Source organism: Brassica napus, chromosome C2, assembly GCF_020379485.1.
Source record: "Brassica napus cultivar Da-Ae chromosome C2, Da-Ae, whole genome shotgun sequence".
In the NCBI taxonomy this organism is placed as follows: Eukaryota; Viridiplantae; Streptophyta; class Magnoliopsida; order Brassicales; family Brassicaceae; genus Brassica; species Brassica napus.
In genome coordinates, this window is record NC_063445.1 from 24,154,504 (window position 1) to 24,173,635 (window position 19,132).

Consider the following 19,132-nt stretch of genomic DNA (forward strand, 5'->3'; position numbering starts at 1 on the left):
AGTAGCTTAGGGTTTCCGCTTGTTTTTTATAACCGGAAGGAAGAGTTTCCTAGGCTGCATCCTGTTAAGCTCAAGTCTGAAGACAATCCTCTGAGTCTTTACTGTGATGAAAAGTTTGAGCGTAGTGATGGTTCAAGTTCAAGGCTGATCAATGATGAGGAGGAGGCCTTTCTCATAGGTTCGTACCTTGATGTTCCCATTGGACAAGAAATCAGCTCATCAGGTTAGATTGCATGGCAATATACCCCTTCAGAGCTTACATTTTGACTAATAAATGATAGTTCATATGGTCTCTAGTTTATGATCTCATTCTTCGAGATGGACTTCTGGAAATGTGCATTTTTCTCCATGAATCTGTAGTAAATTCGTGGTTAATTTTGATTAATGCTGGAAAAATCGCTAGACGGTAATTATGTATGTTTACATAGGATTATTTATTAGGCGGATGCCTAGAGGCCCTAGACCGATCTTTTGAACACGTAGACTGATTTGTAAAAGAATCATTTTGATGAACTCATGCATCAAAACAATGCAAATGTTTGCTCTCATTATCTTGCTTCCTTATAATTCTACGCTGCTCTTTGTTTTGAGTTCTATAGGACCATATTGCTTCACTTTCTACTTGTTTTAGTTTGACATTAACCTTAAAAATTTTAGTTAGAAGTGCAAAAACAAGTTTTAATCTCCCAATGATCACATATTAGGTGGAAAAAAATCTGTTGGGGAAACTGGCTTTCAGTAAGTCAGGGAATAGCAGAGGATGCAACAGATCTTGTATCTAGCTTTGCTACTATCGATGATGGTTTGAGTGAATCTGTTGATTACTGTAATGAATATTGGGACTCTGACGAGTATGATGATGATGACGACATTGGTTATGTCAGACAACCTAATGAGGATGAAACATGGTTTCTTGCCCATGAAATTGATTATCCATGTGATCATGAGAAAGCAACAACTCACGGAAGTCCTGATCATGCAACCAAAGACGAGGAGGATGGTCAGTCTTATACAGAGGAGGCTTCTTATATATCTGGTGAACAGTATCCGCAAGCATAAGATGGTGAAGCTATGTCTTCAGAAATAGTCTTCGTCTATCCATCTAGTAAGAAAAATGATTTAATGGATGACAAAGTGCGTGATGAGCCTGTTTGGCAGGGTTTTGTAGCTCAGACAAATGAGCTTCTCATGATGGGTGGTGATAAGAAAGGCGTAAATGCGCATCGAAAATCTCAACTTGGTGATGTTTGCCTCGAAGATGATCAGCATGATTCAGTTAGGTCAATTGGTATGGGTGTTAATAGTGATGCAGCTGTTTTTGACAGTGAAGTGCGTGAAAGTTTGGCTGGAGGGGGCAGTGAGGGAGATTTTGAGTACTCTGAGTCAGATAAGAAACATAGTGATGGACCAGACAAAAATAAACAGAAAGCAAGTAAACATGATGATCCAAATCACAATGAACGTTTGAGTGTCTCAACAGCTACTGGCGATATGGTTGCTACTTGGAGACGGAAGAGTAGTGACTCGTCAAGTTGTGAAAGTTTGGTGAAAGAAGATAATGCAACGTCCGTAAAATCTGTAAACTCATCTCCCTCTTCTTTGTCAAATTACGCTCGCTAGGAAAGCAAGCATGCTTACAAAGAAGGTGATGGAAATGATAGCAGTGAAAGCGAGGATGACCATGTGGCAGGACTAGATGACGAAGAAGCAGTGTCTGTCCAAGAGCAGATAAGACAAATTAAGGCCCAAGAGGAGGAGTTTGAAACCTTTGACCTCAAAATCGTGCACAGAAAGAACAAGTAACTAAAAATTGGTTTGAACCAGGTTTCTAAAAATTGGTATAGGCAGCCTAGGCGAGGTCATAACTGGAATGATTTTCGTAAATCCATTTAAGTGGCTTAAATCGACTTAAATTGGTTTAAATCGGTCTAATCCGATCTAAATTTAAAAAAGAAGGTTAAAATTAGTGAAAATCCATAAATTTGTCTGATTTTTTTTTGTATATCTAATTTTTTTTTATAATTCATCTAAACAATTTTATAATTAAATGCAAGAAAAAATTAGAATCTCTGATATAAATATGAAATATATAATAAAAAATTTAATAATTTGTTAGCGTCTAAGCTTCGCCTAGTCGTTAGACCTATACAATTAACTCTCTCTCTCCCTTTTTTTGAAACTTGAATACTCTCTTTCTTGTTAAGGAGGAATGTGGATGGATACTAATTGAATAACAAATTCTTATGTTTGTATTGGTTAGGACTTAGGAGCATTGTATCCACTGTTGAAAATATTGTCTGGAAGTAACTAAATGTCTACATAGTCATAGTTTCATATAATAGCTGAGTGCTGCTTTCTTATTACTTGTTTGATATTTATCAGAACTGGTTTCGAAGAGGAAAAGAACTTTCACGTGGTTTTAAATTCGGTCATCGCTGGGCGTTACCATGTCACCGAGTACCTTGGATCAGCAGCCTTCAGTAAGGCCATACAAGCGCATGACTTACAGACAGGAATGGACGTCTGTATAAAAATCATAAAGAACAACAAAGACTTCTTTGACCAGAGTCTTGACGAGATAAAACGTTTGCAGTATATCAATAAACATGATCCTGCTGACAAATACCATCTTCTCCAGTTGTATGATTACTTTTATTACCGGGTAAGTGGTCACGCCTCTGCTGCACAATTTTATGCTGCTAGATCATTATCAATATGAGCCATTACTGTAACTTTAGGGGAGGTCCAATAATTTTTTTTTTTGCTTTATGGTTGATGTTTTGAGCTCTGCAAGCTGTACATTAATATCTGGATTAGCGTCTATGTCTTCAACAATTTTAGTCAGTATTCTAAAGATCGGTCTAGGCGCCTAGGCGTCCTGTGGACCTAAAATGACTTTTTAAAAATCGGTCTAGACACTCAAATAATCGCTCTAGGCGTCCGCCTAATCAATAATCCATAAAAAACGTCTAAAGAATTTTTGTACATTTGTTCTAGCTTCAGTACCTTTTATATAATGGTGTGTCTTGTGGAATGGTTGGTGATAATGGTTTCTTTGGATGTGTCTTTTTTGGCAGGAGCATTTGCTAATTGTATGTGAACTTCTTAAGGCTAATCTATACGAATTCCACAAATTTAACAGAGAATCAGGTGGTGAAGTATATTTCACAATGCCAAGATTGCAGGTTACTCCGCTACATCATTACCAAATTTAGCATAGTTACATATCTAGCCGATACCTGATCTCTTTTGGACCGTTTTGTACAGTCAATCACTATACAATGCCTAGAACCACTTCAGTTTCTACATGGACTTGGACTTATACACGGTGATTTGAAGCCTGAGAACATATTGGTGAAAAGCTACAGCAGATGTGAAATAATAAAAGGCATCAACCTTGGAAGTAGCTGTTTCGAGACGGATCACCTATGCTCGTATGTTCAGTCGAGGTCGTATAGAGCACCAGAAGTCATATTGGGACTTGCTTACGATAAAAAGATAGACGTTCGGTCTCTTGGGTGCATTTTGGCTGAACTATGTACAGGCAATGTAAGTTCTGTATTTTCTATTGACCTGGTCCATCTCTGATGTCATTGCTTTGTCATGTCACTGTAATCCAAAACATTTGGAAGTGAAAGTTGTTGATTTTGGGGAGTTATGTTTGCAGGTTCTTTTCCAAAATGATTCTCCAGCCAGTTTGCTTGCAAGGGTTATAGGAATCATAGGATCTATCGATCATGAAATGCTTACAAAGGGACGTGATTCCCACAAATACTTTACAAAAAACAGAATGCTATACGAGCGGAACCAGGTGAGTGTAGAGGTGCTAAATGGGCGAGCCCATGTCCATTAGCCCATATTGGTTTGTCCATTTATAGTTTATGGTCAGAGAATGGCCATGTCCATTAAGGACCATGTCCATTAAGGACTAAACCCACTAACACCCATATTTATATGGGCTGTCATGAGTCCATTAAGGACCATTTAAGGAAAATTTTGTATTCTAATCTATAAACATATAAATACAAGTTCATATTAATAATAGCTCCATAACTCCATATAAATACAAATTCATGAGTTCATAACTCCATAACATAACTCCATAAATGTAATAAGTGCATATATAAGTTCATAAGTCCATAACATAACTTCAGTACACATAAGTGATAAGTCAAGCTACTTCATCTTCTCCTCCATCTTCTTCCATAAACCCTACAAAACAAGTAACCACAGAAAACACATGTTCATACAAGAACATCAAAGGTATGCATCCAAGAGCTATCTCCAAACGAAAAACACATATACGTTCTCACACATACTCTTAAGACAGATAGACTCTACTTCGGACATGGCATGTTGGATCTGCTTCTCCAACTTCCTCGGAGGGTTCAAAATCCTCATCATCACCTAACCAAATTCGTTTATCAGTTTCAAAGACAACCAAATTCAATGAAAATAACTTACAATCTAAAGCCTCAAATCCCCTTAACCAATTCCTTGCGCAGATCAGTGCTCGCACATTCGAAGGAAAGAGGCAGCTTCTGTATTTGTTCAATACACGGCTGCCAATGCTGAAGGATGATTCTGAAGCCACCGTGGTGATGGGTATGCTCAAGACCTCACATGCCATTGATGCAAGCTCCTTAAACCGATTAGCATTCTCTCTCCAATAGGAGAGAACATTCAAACACTGAAAGGCCATCATGTCTAAAACCGGTTCTTCTAGGTACTTATCCAAGGTTGATTTCCCACTACCACCAGGTCCAGCATTCTGTGAGATGAAAGCATAAAACCCCTGCAACCGAAAGGAAGTAACGTCTATCATAGTCTGGTTTTCTTCTAGAGACTAAGTTAGCAATGCAATGAAACAAAGCAAAGTAAGTAAGCTTACATCATATCCTGGTAAAGTGGTTTGCGCAGGCTTTGATCTTGAAGCCATGTTTTTCTTTGTGTTCTTCTTATAAACACCAAACAGCTTCCTTATCTTCTTCTTAACATGATCCATTTTCATCTTACTTGTGGCTGCATCTAACGTTGTGAAGCAGTATTCCAAGAATGCAAACTTCAGTCTCGGATCAAGCACGGCAGCAATGGCTAAGATGTCAGAATACTCCTCCCAATACTTATTGAACTTGGGCTTCATTGAAGCCACCATCTCACAGATTACATCATCTCCATTGAACTCGTTTTCTTTCAGCCAGTTCTCAATTCTCCACACATGCATAAAATAGAGGTTAGATGTTGGATATGAAGAACCAGAAACAAGCTTGGTCATCTCAGCAAATGGAGACAAGAAGTCGGAGAGAAGCTCTGCCCTCTCCCATTCCAATTCGCTTGGACAGAACTGATATGATTCTTCCACTTCAGCAAGGTGGCGGAAGGCTTCTCTATACATGATGGCTCTCTCTAGCATAAGATGCGTGGAGTTCCATCTTGTTGAGACATCCATAACCAGCCCTGGCAACACACCTTTATCTTTAGGTTTAACTGCCATTGTTTCCACACAACTCTGAAACAGTCTCTCTCTAGTTTCAGTCACTTTCACAAACTTGACACTCTCTCTTATTTTATCCAACGCTCCACCAATAACACTCAGTCCATCTTGAACTATCAAGTTCAAGATGTGAACGACACACCTCACGTGGAAGAACTCTCCACTGCAGACCAGTTCCCTTCGTAGCTGCTTCTTGAGAATGGACTGCATGTTATCATTTGATGACGCATTGTCCACGGTAATGGTGAAGATTTTCTTCTCCAGCTCCCATTCTCTCAGCAACTCCATTATCTTCATCGATATGGCACCACCCGTATGAGGAGGAGGAAACGCGCATAATTCAATAATCCTCGACTTCAGACTCCAATCACTGTCTATGTAATGCGCCGTCAAACACAAATACCCTTCAACCGTCAAAGCTCTCCACAAGTCTGTCGTCAAGCAAATCCTTCCCGGAATCTCTTTTAGCTTCTGTCTCAGTTTCAACTTCTCCCTCTCATAGATCTTCAAGCAGTCGCTAGCTGCTGTACTTCTGCTCCATCAAAGCTACTGCAATCATCTCACGAAACACAAGCTGATCTATCTTCCTACCGGTTCCAGATGTACCAGGGACAGGATTCAAAGAACAATTTCTCATATGACGCAAAAGACTCGAGGTTCCACTTCTACGCAGGTTTAAGCAGTACGAGTGTTTGCAAAATTTACACTGAACATCATTCGAACCATCTGGATACTTCTCTCCTACTATATCAAAATGCTTCCAACATCTAGAGTGTCTGCGTTTACCTCCTCTTTTCCTTTTGATGTGGTTTTCAGCTGTGCTCATGAGAGTATCTTCCATTGCTACTACTTCATCTCCATCTCCATCTCCATCTCCATCTGAGTTTTGATCCATCAGCTCATCCCCACTCATGTAGTCTGTGTCATTTAGGTCCAAAGTATCTTCATTGTCCATCCTGAAGCGATAAAACAGAGAACAAGTTGGACAATTATCTTCTAAAAAGAAACAGAGGCGATCTTCTACATGAACTTTTCAGAAAAATCATAAGAAAACAAAGTTTTCAAAATCATATAATTTAGCATATAATTTAGCAAACATTTAAAGCATCTACATCACTGATAATAAAACAAAATGTTCTTAAGTATGATAAAAAAATATCTTCTAAAAAGAAACAGAGGCGATCTTCTCAAATGGTAAAGAAACTACTCAAATGGTAAAGAAACATGTCAAGCAAACAAGCAAAGAACAGCTCAAGTAACAGAGAACAAGTTAAACAATTATCTGCTAAAAAGAAACAGAGAGTAAAGATACTCATTTCAAATCATCAAAGAGTAAAGAAACTATTCAAACAGAAACAGACCCATCTCAGTTACCCATCTCAAGCAAACAAACCATTAAACAAACGAACTAATAAAGATGTCATAACTAAAGCCGAAGCTACTGAACCACTGATCAGTCAACAAAGAGATACCCATTTCAAATCTCAAAACAAGTAAAAACTCATTTCAAATCATCAAAGAGTAAAGAAACTACTCAAACAGAAACAGACCCATCTCAGTTACCCATCTCAAGCAAACAAACCATTAAACAAACGAACTAATAAAGATGTCATAAACAGTACCTGGAGTTTTTCTCTTGTTATTCTTGTTAGCTTATTCCCTTTAAGGTTAACGTTACGTTACCAGTGAATCTGCAAACACACATCACTTGTGATTATCCCCATCTAATTACACAAACAAATTCAACAAAACCCAGCAATGAAACAGAGGAACCACTGATCAGTCAACAAAGAGATACCCATTTCAAATCTCAAAACAAGTAAAAACTCATTTCAAATCTCAAACAAGTAAAACCCATTTCAAATCTCAAACAAGTAGTCATAGATGAAGGAGTCACAGACTTACAGATGAAGAGACAAGCTCGAACGGACGAAGAAAGCGAGTCACAGACGGAGATACGACGGAGAACGGAGATACGACGGAGAACGGAGAGATCGATGAGATAGGACGGAGAACGGAGAGATCGGTGAGATAGGACGGAGAACGGAGATAGGACAGAGAACGGAGATCGATGAATCGGCGGAATCGCCACTCGAATCGCCGAAGGAGAGAGAGATCGATAAATGATTTTTTTTTTCCCAAATCAAAACCTTAGAAATTTTAGCTTATTGGACAGCCCACATCCACAGTAACCAAACCCATTATCTCCCATAGGCCCATTGGTTTCTGATTTTTGACCATTTAAAACCCATATGGAAATGTGGTTGTGACCAATTAAAGCCCAATTAATTGTGGACATGGGCAACCAATGGAAGGCCCACCCATTTAGCAGCTCTAGGTGAGTGTTCCACAGACCTTTAAAGAACATTCCTTGAATCCCAAAAAACTCTGCTAAGTCTTGAACATTTAATAGAAGAAGCATGTAATGATGCCAACAAGAACATTATTTCGCAAATTTTTTTTGTAGGAAAGTAGCAGATTGGAGTATCTGATACCTAAAAGAACATCGTTGACACATAGGCTGCCAATGGGAGACCAAGGATTCACAGACTTTGTGGGTCATCTTCTAGAGATAAACTTAAAGAAGCGTCCTTCTGCATCGGAGGCTCTCAAGCACCCTTGGCTTTCATACCCATACGAGCCTATCTCTGCTTAAATCTCCTGACACAACCAGTGAGTTGTTTTGGCTATCATGAAAAAGAAGGCAGCCAAAACCGCAGATTAGTGGGAAAAAACCTTATTATCTGTCCAAAGATTCGAAGCTCCTTTTAGTGCTTGACGATGCAAGTTAGTCTTCCTTTGTGGCTGTAGTCTTCGGTCAAGAGAGGAGGTTATCTGAGTGCAGAAAGGTTAGAGATTTAGAGGAGAAAAACTTTTGTGAGATTTGATTAGATCATGTAACACGTGTGATTATTCTTCTCTTAGAACAGATTGTTGTTTCATCTTGTTTTTGTATCATCAGCTGATCCTTAGTTATTTGATTATGAGTACTACATTTGTTTCAGTTTAATAGATTCTTTCAGCCTTTTACATATGTTAAATTTTATTATTAAAAAATTGATTAGCAATTTTCAATAAACCAGTAATAGTTCAATAAATTCAATTATTTTTAAAGTTTACACTTTACTATTAAAATTAATTAAAGATAGATAAACTTTAAAATTTTATATCGATGAAACAATTTTTATTTAAAAGTATTTATTTATTGAAAACAAAAAAAAATATATTATTTATGAATGTTCACTTTAATTTTGTTTATGTTACAAACTTACAACTACTGTATGTCTTGAGTTATGTTTAGTGATATAAAGCTGTTGTACTAAGCTCAATATATAGCCTCTTATCAGAAAAAGAATCAATATAATCCAGGATCTTCATGCAATTTAGCTATGAAAATTCATCATTAATTGAATTTTTGAACATTAAAAAGCTTTAAAGAAAGAAAAAGAAAAAGGTATATTTTATTAGTAGAAAATGAAGTTGTGAAGGTCAGGGGAAACAGAGTGAGTAACTGAACAATCCGATGACCACAGTCTCCGGCGCCGTCGTTCCACCGTTTGTAGCACCTCCGATTCGTCGCCCAGTCTCTCGTCATCATCTGAGTCTGACCAAGGTCTCTCTCTCTCTCTATACCTTATCTAACTCTCTCTCTCAGTGTGTATCAGGTTTCTTCCTCCAACCTTTCCTTTTTCTCTTCGATTGTGATTGTAAGGTTCCTAAAGCCGGCTTGCGGAGGAGGAAACAGCTCGGAATTGCTTTAGCGGCGGTTACGGCTTCGGAATCATCACCATCGGAAGGTGAAATGAAAAGCTCACTCCTTCTCTTCCCGTTAGCGTTGTTGTTGTGAATGAATTGTTTGATTTTTTTTTTGCAGGCACGTATGATCCGGAGCTCCGTTTGGTTTTCGAGCTCGCCACAGATTCTGAGCTGTACGAGCTTGAGAATATCCTCTTTGGTCCCAGGTGAGAATATCTTCTACTGATTCAGTTACCGTCACCTCTTTAACAATGAAGTTCTTGTGCCCTGAGTAGTTAGTTACTTTTGGTTTGGTGAGCAGCTACTTTAGCCCTTTGTTGAAATCAATCCCTAACAAAGGAGGAGGAGGTGAGAGGTTGATGATAGGGGAAGATATTCAGGTGCGAGATGGTTTTATCCAATCTCTTGAATCTAGATTCTTGTTTCTCGCTGCAGATGCTCGCTCCACTCTCAGGTACCCCTTCCTTCTTCTCTCCTTTGAAACATTATTAGACTGAGCTTCACTAGAGTTGTAAGCTTTCAATGAAGCATTGACTCTGTTGCAACTAAATTTCTCGTCTTTGTGGAAACTAGTTCGATTATTTCTTGACTTTAAAGAGTCTGAAACCAAAGAGTTTTCTTTACTGTTTAGGGGTTGGAGGCCTTCATACAGAAACGTTTTACTTGCGGTGAGAAATAAACTGAGCATTCCCTGCTCCAGCCACTTGCCAACCGAGGATCTCGAAGTTGAGATTTTTCTTTTTCTTGTTGACAATTTCTCTAGGTACATTTTTTGTTGGTGGCTCATGGCATGAGTATCCAGATTTTCAGTTGCATTAGTTCTTTACTGGCTGAACCTCTTAACTTATCCTATGTAGTGAAGCATCAGGGATATTCCCTGGCTTGTGGGATAGTTCTCAAGCATCGGAGGTACAGGGAAGCTTAGAAGTTGGGCTCAGTAAATGGAAAGTTGAACTACTTGCTGCTCTAGAAGTAGGTGCTTCAGAGGTCCAATCTATGATTCTCAAGGTTAGTCTTGTTCTAAAGCTTTTTCACCTTAGTAATATGTCCACGTTTCTTTTCTCTGGCTTATAATGTGTTTCTCTGGCCAGGGTGGTGGGATGATCACATTTGCCAAGATTTATCAGTTGGTATGATCACATTTGTCAAGGTTTATCAGTTTGTGTTTTTACATATAACTGGTCTCTTTTGGCCCTGTTATTAGTTGGCTAAGAAACTATCTGGAAAAGTAATCCTTGAAGCCGCCAACTACCAGATAAGGAGAGAGATGCTGAAAAAGGTTTGCATTTGTATTCTAATCCATCTGCTCTGCAGAAGAATCTTATATCAATCACTCATGGATTTGAGAAGCTTTACATATGTCAAATGATGTAGTACTGTAGTAGTATGTAAATACAGGGTGGACAGTTAGCTGCCATTAACTTGGAATCACGAGCAGCTCTGCTTGCAGCAAAACATGTAGTTACTTCTCCTCCATCATATCGCTTCTGAGCTATTTTCGTTACATAAACTACATTGTGACTTACATTTACCTTGTATTGATCACAGGGGTTTGTAGGAGCTGCATCCAGATACCTTGGCTTAAGAACAGTGATGCAATTAGTCGGCCCAATGTTAGTATACACTGCCCCTAATCCTAGCTTGTTTAAAATATATTACAAAAGCTAGTTGCACTAGTAGGAACCTACCTGCAATTTACATAACACATGCACATGGATCTGATTCTTATTCATCAGTAAGTTTTTTTTCTTATTTGGAAGAATGATTGTGGGAATGTGCAGGATGTGGGGGACGTTACTGGCAGATTTGGTTATTCAGATGCTTGAAACTGACTACGCTAGAATCTTACGAGCAATTTACGCGTTTGCGCAGGTACTTATTTCTTATGTAGGTAATAGCAGTAGTTGTACTTCTTATTGTTCAAAGAGTGTTAAAAGGATTGTTTGTTTGAATTTTCCAGATTCGAATCACGAGGACATACAGGCTACCTTGTAAATAAAGTAACAGTTATTTTCTGAAGTATCACAATCTCCACCGTCTCTACTTATTATCTCGGTAACAATGTTAAAGTATACATCACTCGTAGTATGTGGTTGAAACGAAACTAGATACTACTACTCGAATGGAAACGTTCCCTTTTCTTGTTTCTTCATAGGAGACGTGAGGTGTTTCTTTTGTAAAACATGTCTCGTCTGTGAGCTTCCAAAGCGACGGCTCTGTTTCTTTCACGACGTGCGTTTCACCACGTGGCTTGTGGCGGAATTTTAGGTCATTTCCATAATTTGTTTGCATATTAGTCGTCAGTATATCGAACTTTGTGTGTCGTTAGTTACTTCTTGATTTATAACTAGATTATTGTCATTTTTATATCCGATTCTGAAGGCTAGTTTAGGCTTTAATTAGTCAACTCTTTGACACGGGTTGTTGCACGATCTTCTCTTCGAACCTGCGCTAGAAATTATCGCTGGTGTCATATTAATTTGGCTAAACCAGCAGAGTTTAGCTTCATTCACACGAGGCAATTACTATCACGTGTGAATCAAGAAACTTCTTGATTCATACAAAAAGAATAATATGTTTTGCCAAAATTTCTGAGCGTATTGAGTGAGAAAAGTAACGACTTAAAAAGTGAGTTTAGCAACTTCTTGGTTGATTTTTCTCAAATAAAAAAGATAGAGAAGTTGACTCTTTTGGAAAAGTTTGATTGGTCTCTCAGAACATTCCTACGCCAGTATATTGTCCGCCATAAATCAATAATTTTGTAACACTTAATATTTGTATCCTTAATTGCGAGTGGAAAAGGCGGATCAAGCGTTGCGGATCTAGCAGAACAAGAGTGGATCTAGCGGATCTAGCTGTACAAGTACGGATCTAGTAGTCTAAAAATATTTGTTTGAATAGTGAAATCAGATAAAAGATAGTTTAGATTATAATTTCATAATACATTCTACAAAATAGAAAAATTTTATTTAATTTTCAGTTACAATTTCTTTTTTTTTAAAACAAATGCAACAAATACACAATATTTTATCGAAACAAAACATAACATAAATTTAAATAAAAACATAAGTAAAAAATATTACAAAATATTTTTATTGGTCCATAATGCATTTGCAATCTTTTCTCTGATATTCGCCAATAAATTTCCGTCAGCTATATCTTGTTCTTCTATCTCATTAGTATCAGTCTCCGTTTCGGTGTTGCCAACATGTGTTTGTCCCATTATTTCAGCAAAATCATCATATATAGAATTTGAAATTCTAATAAAATTATGCAGACCCATTGTAGTCAATACCACTCTATTTTGAACTTCAATATTATATCTTGGAAACTCACAAAGAATGTCCTTTCAATAACTGAACGCAAAGATGCATGCCAACGATTGAGAAAAATCTCAGCTTCGGTATCTTCTGAATCGATTTGATGAGTTTCATTTAACTTAGGTCCTCGATGAGTTCCCCAAATATTGAACAATCCTCCTGATTTACGTGTGCGAGACATTTGTGTAAGTGATAGTCCTCTTTGACTGTTGGTTGAAGTTGGCACTGGTGTTTCTTCTGTAACTCTTTTTTCAACAATTCTTGTATTTTTAGTCTGAGTTTCAAGTGAAAATCCATACTGCACATTCGTCGGAGGTGAACTCCATTGTTGATCATTTGATGGTGAACTCCAAGGTTGAGTAGTTGATGTTGTACCACATTGTGGAGCTACTGGTGGTGAACTCCATTGTTGAGCAGTTGATGTTGAACCCCATTGTGGAGCCACTGGTGGTGAACTCCATTGTTGAGCATTCGTTGTGGTAGACCATTGCGAAGAATTTGGTGGAGTACTCCATTGGTGAGCACTTGGTGGTGCAGCCATTTGTTGAGCAGCTGGTGGTGTACCCATTGTTGAGCAGCTGGTGGTGTACCCCATTGTTGAGCAGCTGGTGGTGCACCCCATTGCGGAGCACGTTGTTACTGACCCCATTGACCATTTGTCGTTTGCCCCCATGAATTATTACCTCCAGATGTTGGACTACCCGAATGAATGCCACCAGAACTTTGACTCCCGAAAGGTTTGCCAGAGCTTAATCGTTTCCCCATGTATTGATCATCACGTGTAAATCCAGTTAAAGCTTGTAAGAAGTGAACTTTTTCTTCAAAAGTGTTTTCAGCTCTATCAATAAAATACTTAAGCCAGAATGTATCTTCCCTAAATTCGTTAATGCACACCCAGTAAAATTTGGTGTCATTTGGAAGCCCCATCGATTCAAATATCTTCACAGCCACATCGAAATCATCGTAGTCTTATTGATCAATCAAATTTGGATGTAATTGTTGTAACCCCTCGTTTGGGTTCTAACCCTTATAGATGAATGAAACTTTCAGGTTTCGAATGGGAAAATCAGTTCAAGCGTTGCAGAACAAGCAGATCATGCAGATCAAGCGGATCAAGTGCAGATCAATCAAATCATGTGGGAGAAAGGCAGATCAAACAGTCTATTACAATTAATGTTTTGAATATCGGACTGAACATTGACCTGGCATTATAGCTGAGTCAATGGTCAGACAATATTTTAATTCAATTTTAAGTTGAAATGAAGAAAACTAAGTTCTAATATCGAACTGAATCACCGGTTTTACCAAATTTGACCAGCTATTGACTGAAATTACCAATTTTACTCAAATCAGATTCTTAACACAACTCATAACCGGTTAGACGAGCGAGACACAGTCCGATCGGTTTGACCGGAAAGTTCGATCCGGTTTGACCGACAAGTCCGATCCAGTTTTCAAAACACTGATTAAAATTTATAATGATGAAAAATTAAATAAAATATATTACATATTTAAATAATAAAAATTACAAGATAAAATAAAATATATAACTATATAATTACAATACATAAATAGTAATAAATATTTCACTATAGTTATGTTACTGTAATTTTGTAGATCACAATATAAAATTATTAGTAATAAACCAAATACATCTATCTTCTATTAATATATACATTTACTTAATTAAAAACATGGAATCATATCAATAATTCAGATAAATGATAAATTTTTATGACATAAATAAAATAGAAAATTGAAGTTTTTTTGTATTGTTAAAACTGTAAATAGAATTGAATGAAAATATGTTATTTATAAAAGAATGTTAAATATATTAATAATTTGTAACAAAATCATTTATTAGTCAAAATAATAAAAATAGGTGAACATCTCCAAAATTATAGTGGACAAAACTGCATGTAGTAGATCTGTTTTTTTCAGAAAAGACAAAAAAAATATGAACCGCAAGCAGTTCTCCTGCACTTAAATTTTGAAAATGGAAAAAACACGAATGGTATCTTAGATGCAGTTTTCCTGCAACAGCATTGATCTGCTTCGCTCCTGCCACCTCCGATTCATAACCTCAGTGTTAAAAAAAAAGGTCTTGACAATAATTCAAAATACAAAGATATAAATTTGTTTCGCTTGGTCACCATACATATACACATCTCAAGTCAAGGGTGACTTTTATTTCTGTCACGCTCAAGAGACTGACACCTACGTGAGCTTGGATCATCAATCGTTACGTACGCCAATACGTCAACGTTTCCTTTTTTTTTTTGGATCAACATACGTCAGCGTTTCCATTTCATAATTATTTAGATTTATGAGTGATTTTGTAAAAAACAAGGAAATTATGCAACGAAGAAACAAACAAAACAAGACAAAAAGTAGTAAGAGTTGTTATTTTCATCAACTCTTCCACTAAGCTATAATAATCCTCCGAATCTTCCACGAACATCCAAAGGTAGATTTGCTCCCAAGCAAGTTATCATTTGCTCTCCAAGCAAGTTGATAAGCCGATAATATATTTTTCCTTGCATAAGTGGCAACTAGATTTAAACTTCGACCTGCCCCCCTTATCTTTTTTATATATATAATTATTGTAATAATATGCAGATTTAATGGGCCAACAAAACAAACTATAAAATAAAGAACTAGATATCAAATGATTCGCCAAGATAAACACCATTTTTTGCGATAAAATACTGATATCAAATGATTCGCCAAGATAGACACCATTTTGCGATAAAATACTATTATAAGATGTCTGATTGTGCTGATAAAAAAAAAGGTCTGATTGTTTTCGCAAATAAAATATTTACTAGCTTATTTGCTTTGTGGTTAAACACCTCTTCAGTTGTATGATTCGCTTTAGATATCATATTTTTGGACAAAACTTAGGTAGAACCTTTAAATTCACCGCTCATCTTATAACCAATTAAAGTGTCAACTGGATTATTAATAAAAGTTTTAATTTTTTTTTAAATAAAAAATAATTAAAAAAATTCATGCCAGTAACAAAACCCTAAATCTTAAATTCTAAACCCTAAATTCAAAATCCAAACTCTAAACCTTAAATCCTAAACCCAAACTCTAAACCCTAAATCATAAACCCAAACTTTAAACCCTAAATCCTAAACCCAAACTCTATATCATAAACTCAAACCCTATACCCTAAACCATAAACCCTAAACCCAAAACTTAAACCCAAATCCTATATCTTAAACCTGAATTGTAGACCTTAAACCCAGACCCTAAACCTTAAACCCAAAATGTTTGAATTTTGGTTTAAGGTTTACAGTTTGGTTTAGGGTCTATGATTTGGATTTAGGTTTAGAGTTTAAGATTTGGGTTTACAGTTTGGGTTTAGGGTTTAGGATTTGGGTTTATCGTATAAGGTTTGGGTTTAGGGTTTACTATTTGGGTTTAAGGTATAGGGTTTGAGTTTAGTATTTAGGGATTAGATTTAGATTTAGGTTTTAGAGTTTAGGATTTAGAATTTTATTAGGCATCATTTTTTTTTTCAACTAGATAACAATTTAATTGGATATAAGAGATGTGGTGAATTTAAAAGTTCACCCGTAAGTTTTGTCCCATAGATAACAATTTATGACCGGTTTTTGGCTATGAACCGTGGCAACGATCTCCGGTGTGGTCCAGGACTGATCTGATGTGCGCCTTGGTGTTGGTACTATTGATCATGGGCTGAATGCTTATCATTAGAGATTACTAGTCTGTGATTGAATTGATACTCAGATTAGGCTTTGGTTCTACTTGGTTCATTGTTGTTTGCGGTTACCGTGGTCTAATTTAGTGGTCTAGTTTAGTGGTTAAGAGTCGGTTCATCTTGAGTTGTGGGATGAACTCGATTCATTGTGGTGAAAAATACAACGACGCTCTGATTAGGTAGCGTAGGATTCATCTTAGTAATCTTAGGTGTTACTAGATCTCGTCGTTGTATGTCGGGTTAAAATCGTGTGGTTGTAATTCCGTATTCACTTTGGTTAATGAAAGTCGTTGTTGAGCAAAAAAAAAAAAAAAGTTTTGTCCCATATTTTATACGACGAGCATATGACACTATAACTTAATTAAAAAAAATATGTAAAATACCAGCAGATGATCAAACTCTAATGAAATGAAACTGGAAAAGATTGAAGAAATAGCTTTATCATTGACGGATGATATTACAATGCCAATGTTAGGATTCTTACAAATCTCTCATTTTATCCAAGAGTATATAAATGTACAAAATTCTACAAAAAAAAAAATTAATTTTAATTTAACAAACGAACTGAAAATCAAAGCTCTTCCCGGAGAAAAGGATGGCCAAGAAGCTGCGAAGCCGTCCATCTCTTAGTAGAATCTTTACGTAAACAACAATCAACAAAGCTCCTAAACTCTTCAGAGCATCCTTCGGGCGCTCGCGGCGGTTCTCCAAAACACACGGCGCACATTAGCGTCGCCCAGTCTGGTCTCTGTCCCGGCGGTAATAACGGAAAGTGACCGACAAGAAGCTCCAACATCATCAATCCGAAACTCCAAATATCTCCGGCGTATACATCAGAGCTTCCTCCTCCCGAGTCAAACCTCTCCGGACTCATATAAGCACACGTTCCGACATAAGAGTTGCAAGAATCCAAAGACCGGACCAAGATCTTGCTAACTCCAAAGTCAGCGATCTTAACCTCGCCCTTCGAGTTAAGGAGTAGATTCGCCGGTTTAATGTCTCTGTGTACGATCTTTAGACCGTGCAAGTAACTCAGCCCTTTCAAGATCTGTCTAGCGAACCCCGCGAGGCGTTTCTCCGTCACGGCGCCGCGGAGAGACTCTAGAGTCCCGCCGTCCATGTACTCCATCAGAATCGATACTTCACCGACGACTGGTTTCTCGAAGATTCCGTGACACTTTACGACGTAAGGAGAATCTGTGCGCCGGAGTATCTCCATCTCTCGCATCAACTGTCTTGTTAGGATCGGGTCCATGTCGCCGTTGACTGTTTTCAGAGCGTAGAGAGTGTTCTTGTGGCTGACTTTGTAAACAGTCCCGCTGTTTCCGCATCCGAGGACGTTGAGTTTCTCGAGATCGGCGGCGGAGATGGAGTTAGAGAGGACGGTTGAGGAGGCGGCGGTGGTGATGGAGGGGAGGGAGAAGCGGCGGTCGGAGATGGGAGGGAGACGGAGACGGAGGTTGAGCTGACGACGTTCTCTAACAAGAGCCATAGAAAGAGAGATAGATAGAAAAGTGAATGTGATGGAAGAAGAAGATAGAGAGACGCTTCAGGTTTTATATGATTTTGAGAGTCGTGTGAATGGAGACTACTAGGAAGGTGAAGATGACCTAATTATCCCTCTTTTTTCCTTTTTGTTATTTAAAATTTTAAACTTAAAAAAAAATATTATGTATACAATTTTCTTTTGCCAACATGTACACAAGTTTTAAAAAAAAATCAAACTTGTATGTTGACAAAAAAATAGTTCACATAAATTTAAAAGTATTAAAAAAGAATTATTAATTATTTAACTGAACATATTTCAACCTATACTAAATTAATTTATAAACTGTATATAGTTTTATACCATAGCCCTTATAATTTTACATTAATTTTGAAAATATCATTTAGTATAAAGCAAAAAAACAATCTACAACATTAGAAATGGAGAGAATATTTAGGAGGATGTATTCAATTTAACATTTGATGTGATTTGATTTTTAATGGGGTTTTAGATGATTTCAATAAGTTGCAGAGATTTAAGTGACTTTTGTTAAACTACTCTAGAATATCACCTAAAACTATGAGATTTGAGTTTTAATTTTTTTAACTAAGAAATCATACCCAAACACCCTAAAATCACCTGAAAATTTTAAAACTCCACAGCTTAAAATATTTTCAATAACAGTGGATTTCAGAGTACTTTAAGAAATGTCAAATTCAATAACAGTGGATTTTAAATGAGTTTTTAAAATTCATGTTTCAATAACAGTGGATTTGTCGTTTTAATACAAATCACCTGAAACTCTCAGTTGAATACATCCCCCTTAATTTCAACTTACTTAAAATAGCAGTCTCTTCTTATTTTTTTCATTAAAATTGCAACTTGTGTGAGTGTTTTATTACGCACGTGGTTAAATGCATCAGACTGTAATTTATCCAAACTATATATCATGGAAAATGACTAATCCTATTGCTCTCGTAGTAATCTTTTTATAAAGAAAAATCATTTTTAAATTAATAATACTATACTATATATAGTAGATAACGGTAACAAAACAATCAGCACTAATAATTTTGTTTTTTTTAATGCCCACTAATACTAATAATTTATTAACTTACTTGACTGTCACGAAAAAATGGGAAAATGTTTTTTTTTTTGTTGGTGGTGGTGTGAAGGTTCGATGAACCGAGGAGGCTAAAGGACGAGGAATGAGAGCGACCAAATAGCATTAACATTTTTCTCACGCCAACGTGGAAAAGCTTGTTACACCCATCTGCTTAATTTCTGAGGCCGTCATTGACGTATAAAAGTTCGGACAATGTCCTTAATTTGTGGACACATAAGAC

At 37.0% G+C, this 19,132-nt stretch overlaps 3 protein-coding genes across 3 annotated transcripts; 2 read left to right on the forward strand and 1 right to left on the reverse strand.

Moving 5' to 3' along the window:
• The first annotated feature begins 1,122 nt into the window (after positions 1 to 1,122).
• On the forward strand, positions 1,123 to 3,925 carry LOC106379442 (DYRK-family kinase pom1-like). Its single transcript, XM_048748868.1, has 7 exons — positions 1,123 to 1,569; positions 1,621 to 1,799; positions 2,383 to 2,662; positions 3,078 to 3,185; positions 3,268 to 3,549; positions 3,668 to 3,811; positions 3,890 to 3,925. Exons 1-7 carry the CDS (start codon positions 1,123 to 1,125, stop codon positions 3,923 to 3,925), a joined length of 1,476 nt encoding a protein of 491 aa, XP_048604825.1.
• Positions 3,926 to 8,877: 4,952 nt separating this feature from the next.
• On the forward strand, positions 8,878 to 11,478 carry BNAC02G22210D. Its single transcript, XM_013821208.3, has 12 exons — positions 8,878 to 9,107; positions 9,207 to 9,291; positions 9,369 to 9,456; positions 9,552 to 9,704; positions 9,882 to 10,013; positions 10,108 to 10,258; positions 10,342 to 10,380; positions 10,455 to 10,529; positions 10,649 to 10,708; positions 10,799 to 10,863; positions 11,032 to 11,122; positions 11,211 to 11,478. Exons 1-12 carry the CDS (start codon positions 9,018 to 9,020, stop codon positions 11,247 to 11,249), a joined length of 1,068 nt encoding a protein of 355 aa, XP_013676662.1. The 5' UTR covers positions 8,878 to 9,017; the 3' UTR covers positions 11,250 to 11,478.
• A 5,393-nt stretch (positions 11,479 to 16,871) lies between these two features.
• Positions 16,872 to 17,792, reverse strand: LOC106381307 (mitogen-activated protein kinase kinase 9-like). The gene is given in 1 exon segment (NM_001316298.1): positions 16,872 to 17,792. A coding segment is annotated over 1 exon segment (921 nt).
• Between the last annotated feature and the right edge of the window lie 1,340 nt (positions 17,793 to 19,132).

What these genes read in the sequence shown, in the direction of transcription:
- BNAC02G22210D (XM_013821208.3), top strand. Translation starts at nt 9,018, where the DNA reads ATGACCACAGTCTCCGGCGCCGTCGTTCCACCGTTTGTAGCACCTCCG. An exon ending in CTCTGCTTGCAGCAAAACAT is followed by an intron (nt 10,709 to 10,798) that starts GTAGTTACTTCT and finishes TATTGATCACAG; the next exon opens with GGGTTTGTAGGAGCTGCATC. An exon ending in ATGCAATTAGTCGGCCCAAT is followed by an intron (nt 10,864 to 11,031) that starts GTTAGTATACAC and finishes GGGAATGTGCAG; the next exon opens with GATGTGGGGGACGTTACTGG.
- LOC106379442 (XM_048748868.1), top strand. Translation starts at nt 1,123, where the DNA reads ATGGATGACAAAGTGCGTGATGAGCCTGTTTGGCAGGGTTTTGTAGCT. An exon ending in AAGAAGATAATGCAACGTCC is followed by an intron (nt 1,570 to 1,620) that starts GTAAAATCTGTA and finishes TACGCTCGCTAG; the next exon opens with GAAAGCAAGCATGCTTACAA. An exon ending in TGCTATACGAGCGGAACCAG is followed by an intron (nt 3,812 to 3,889) that starts GTGAGTGTAGAG and finishes GTTTATGGTCAG; the next exon opens with AGAATGGCCATGTCCATTAA.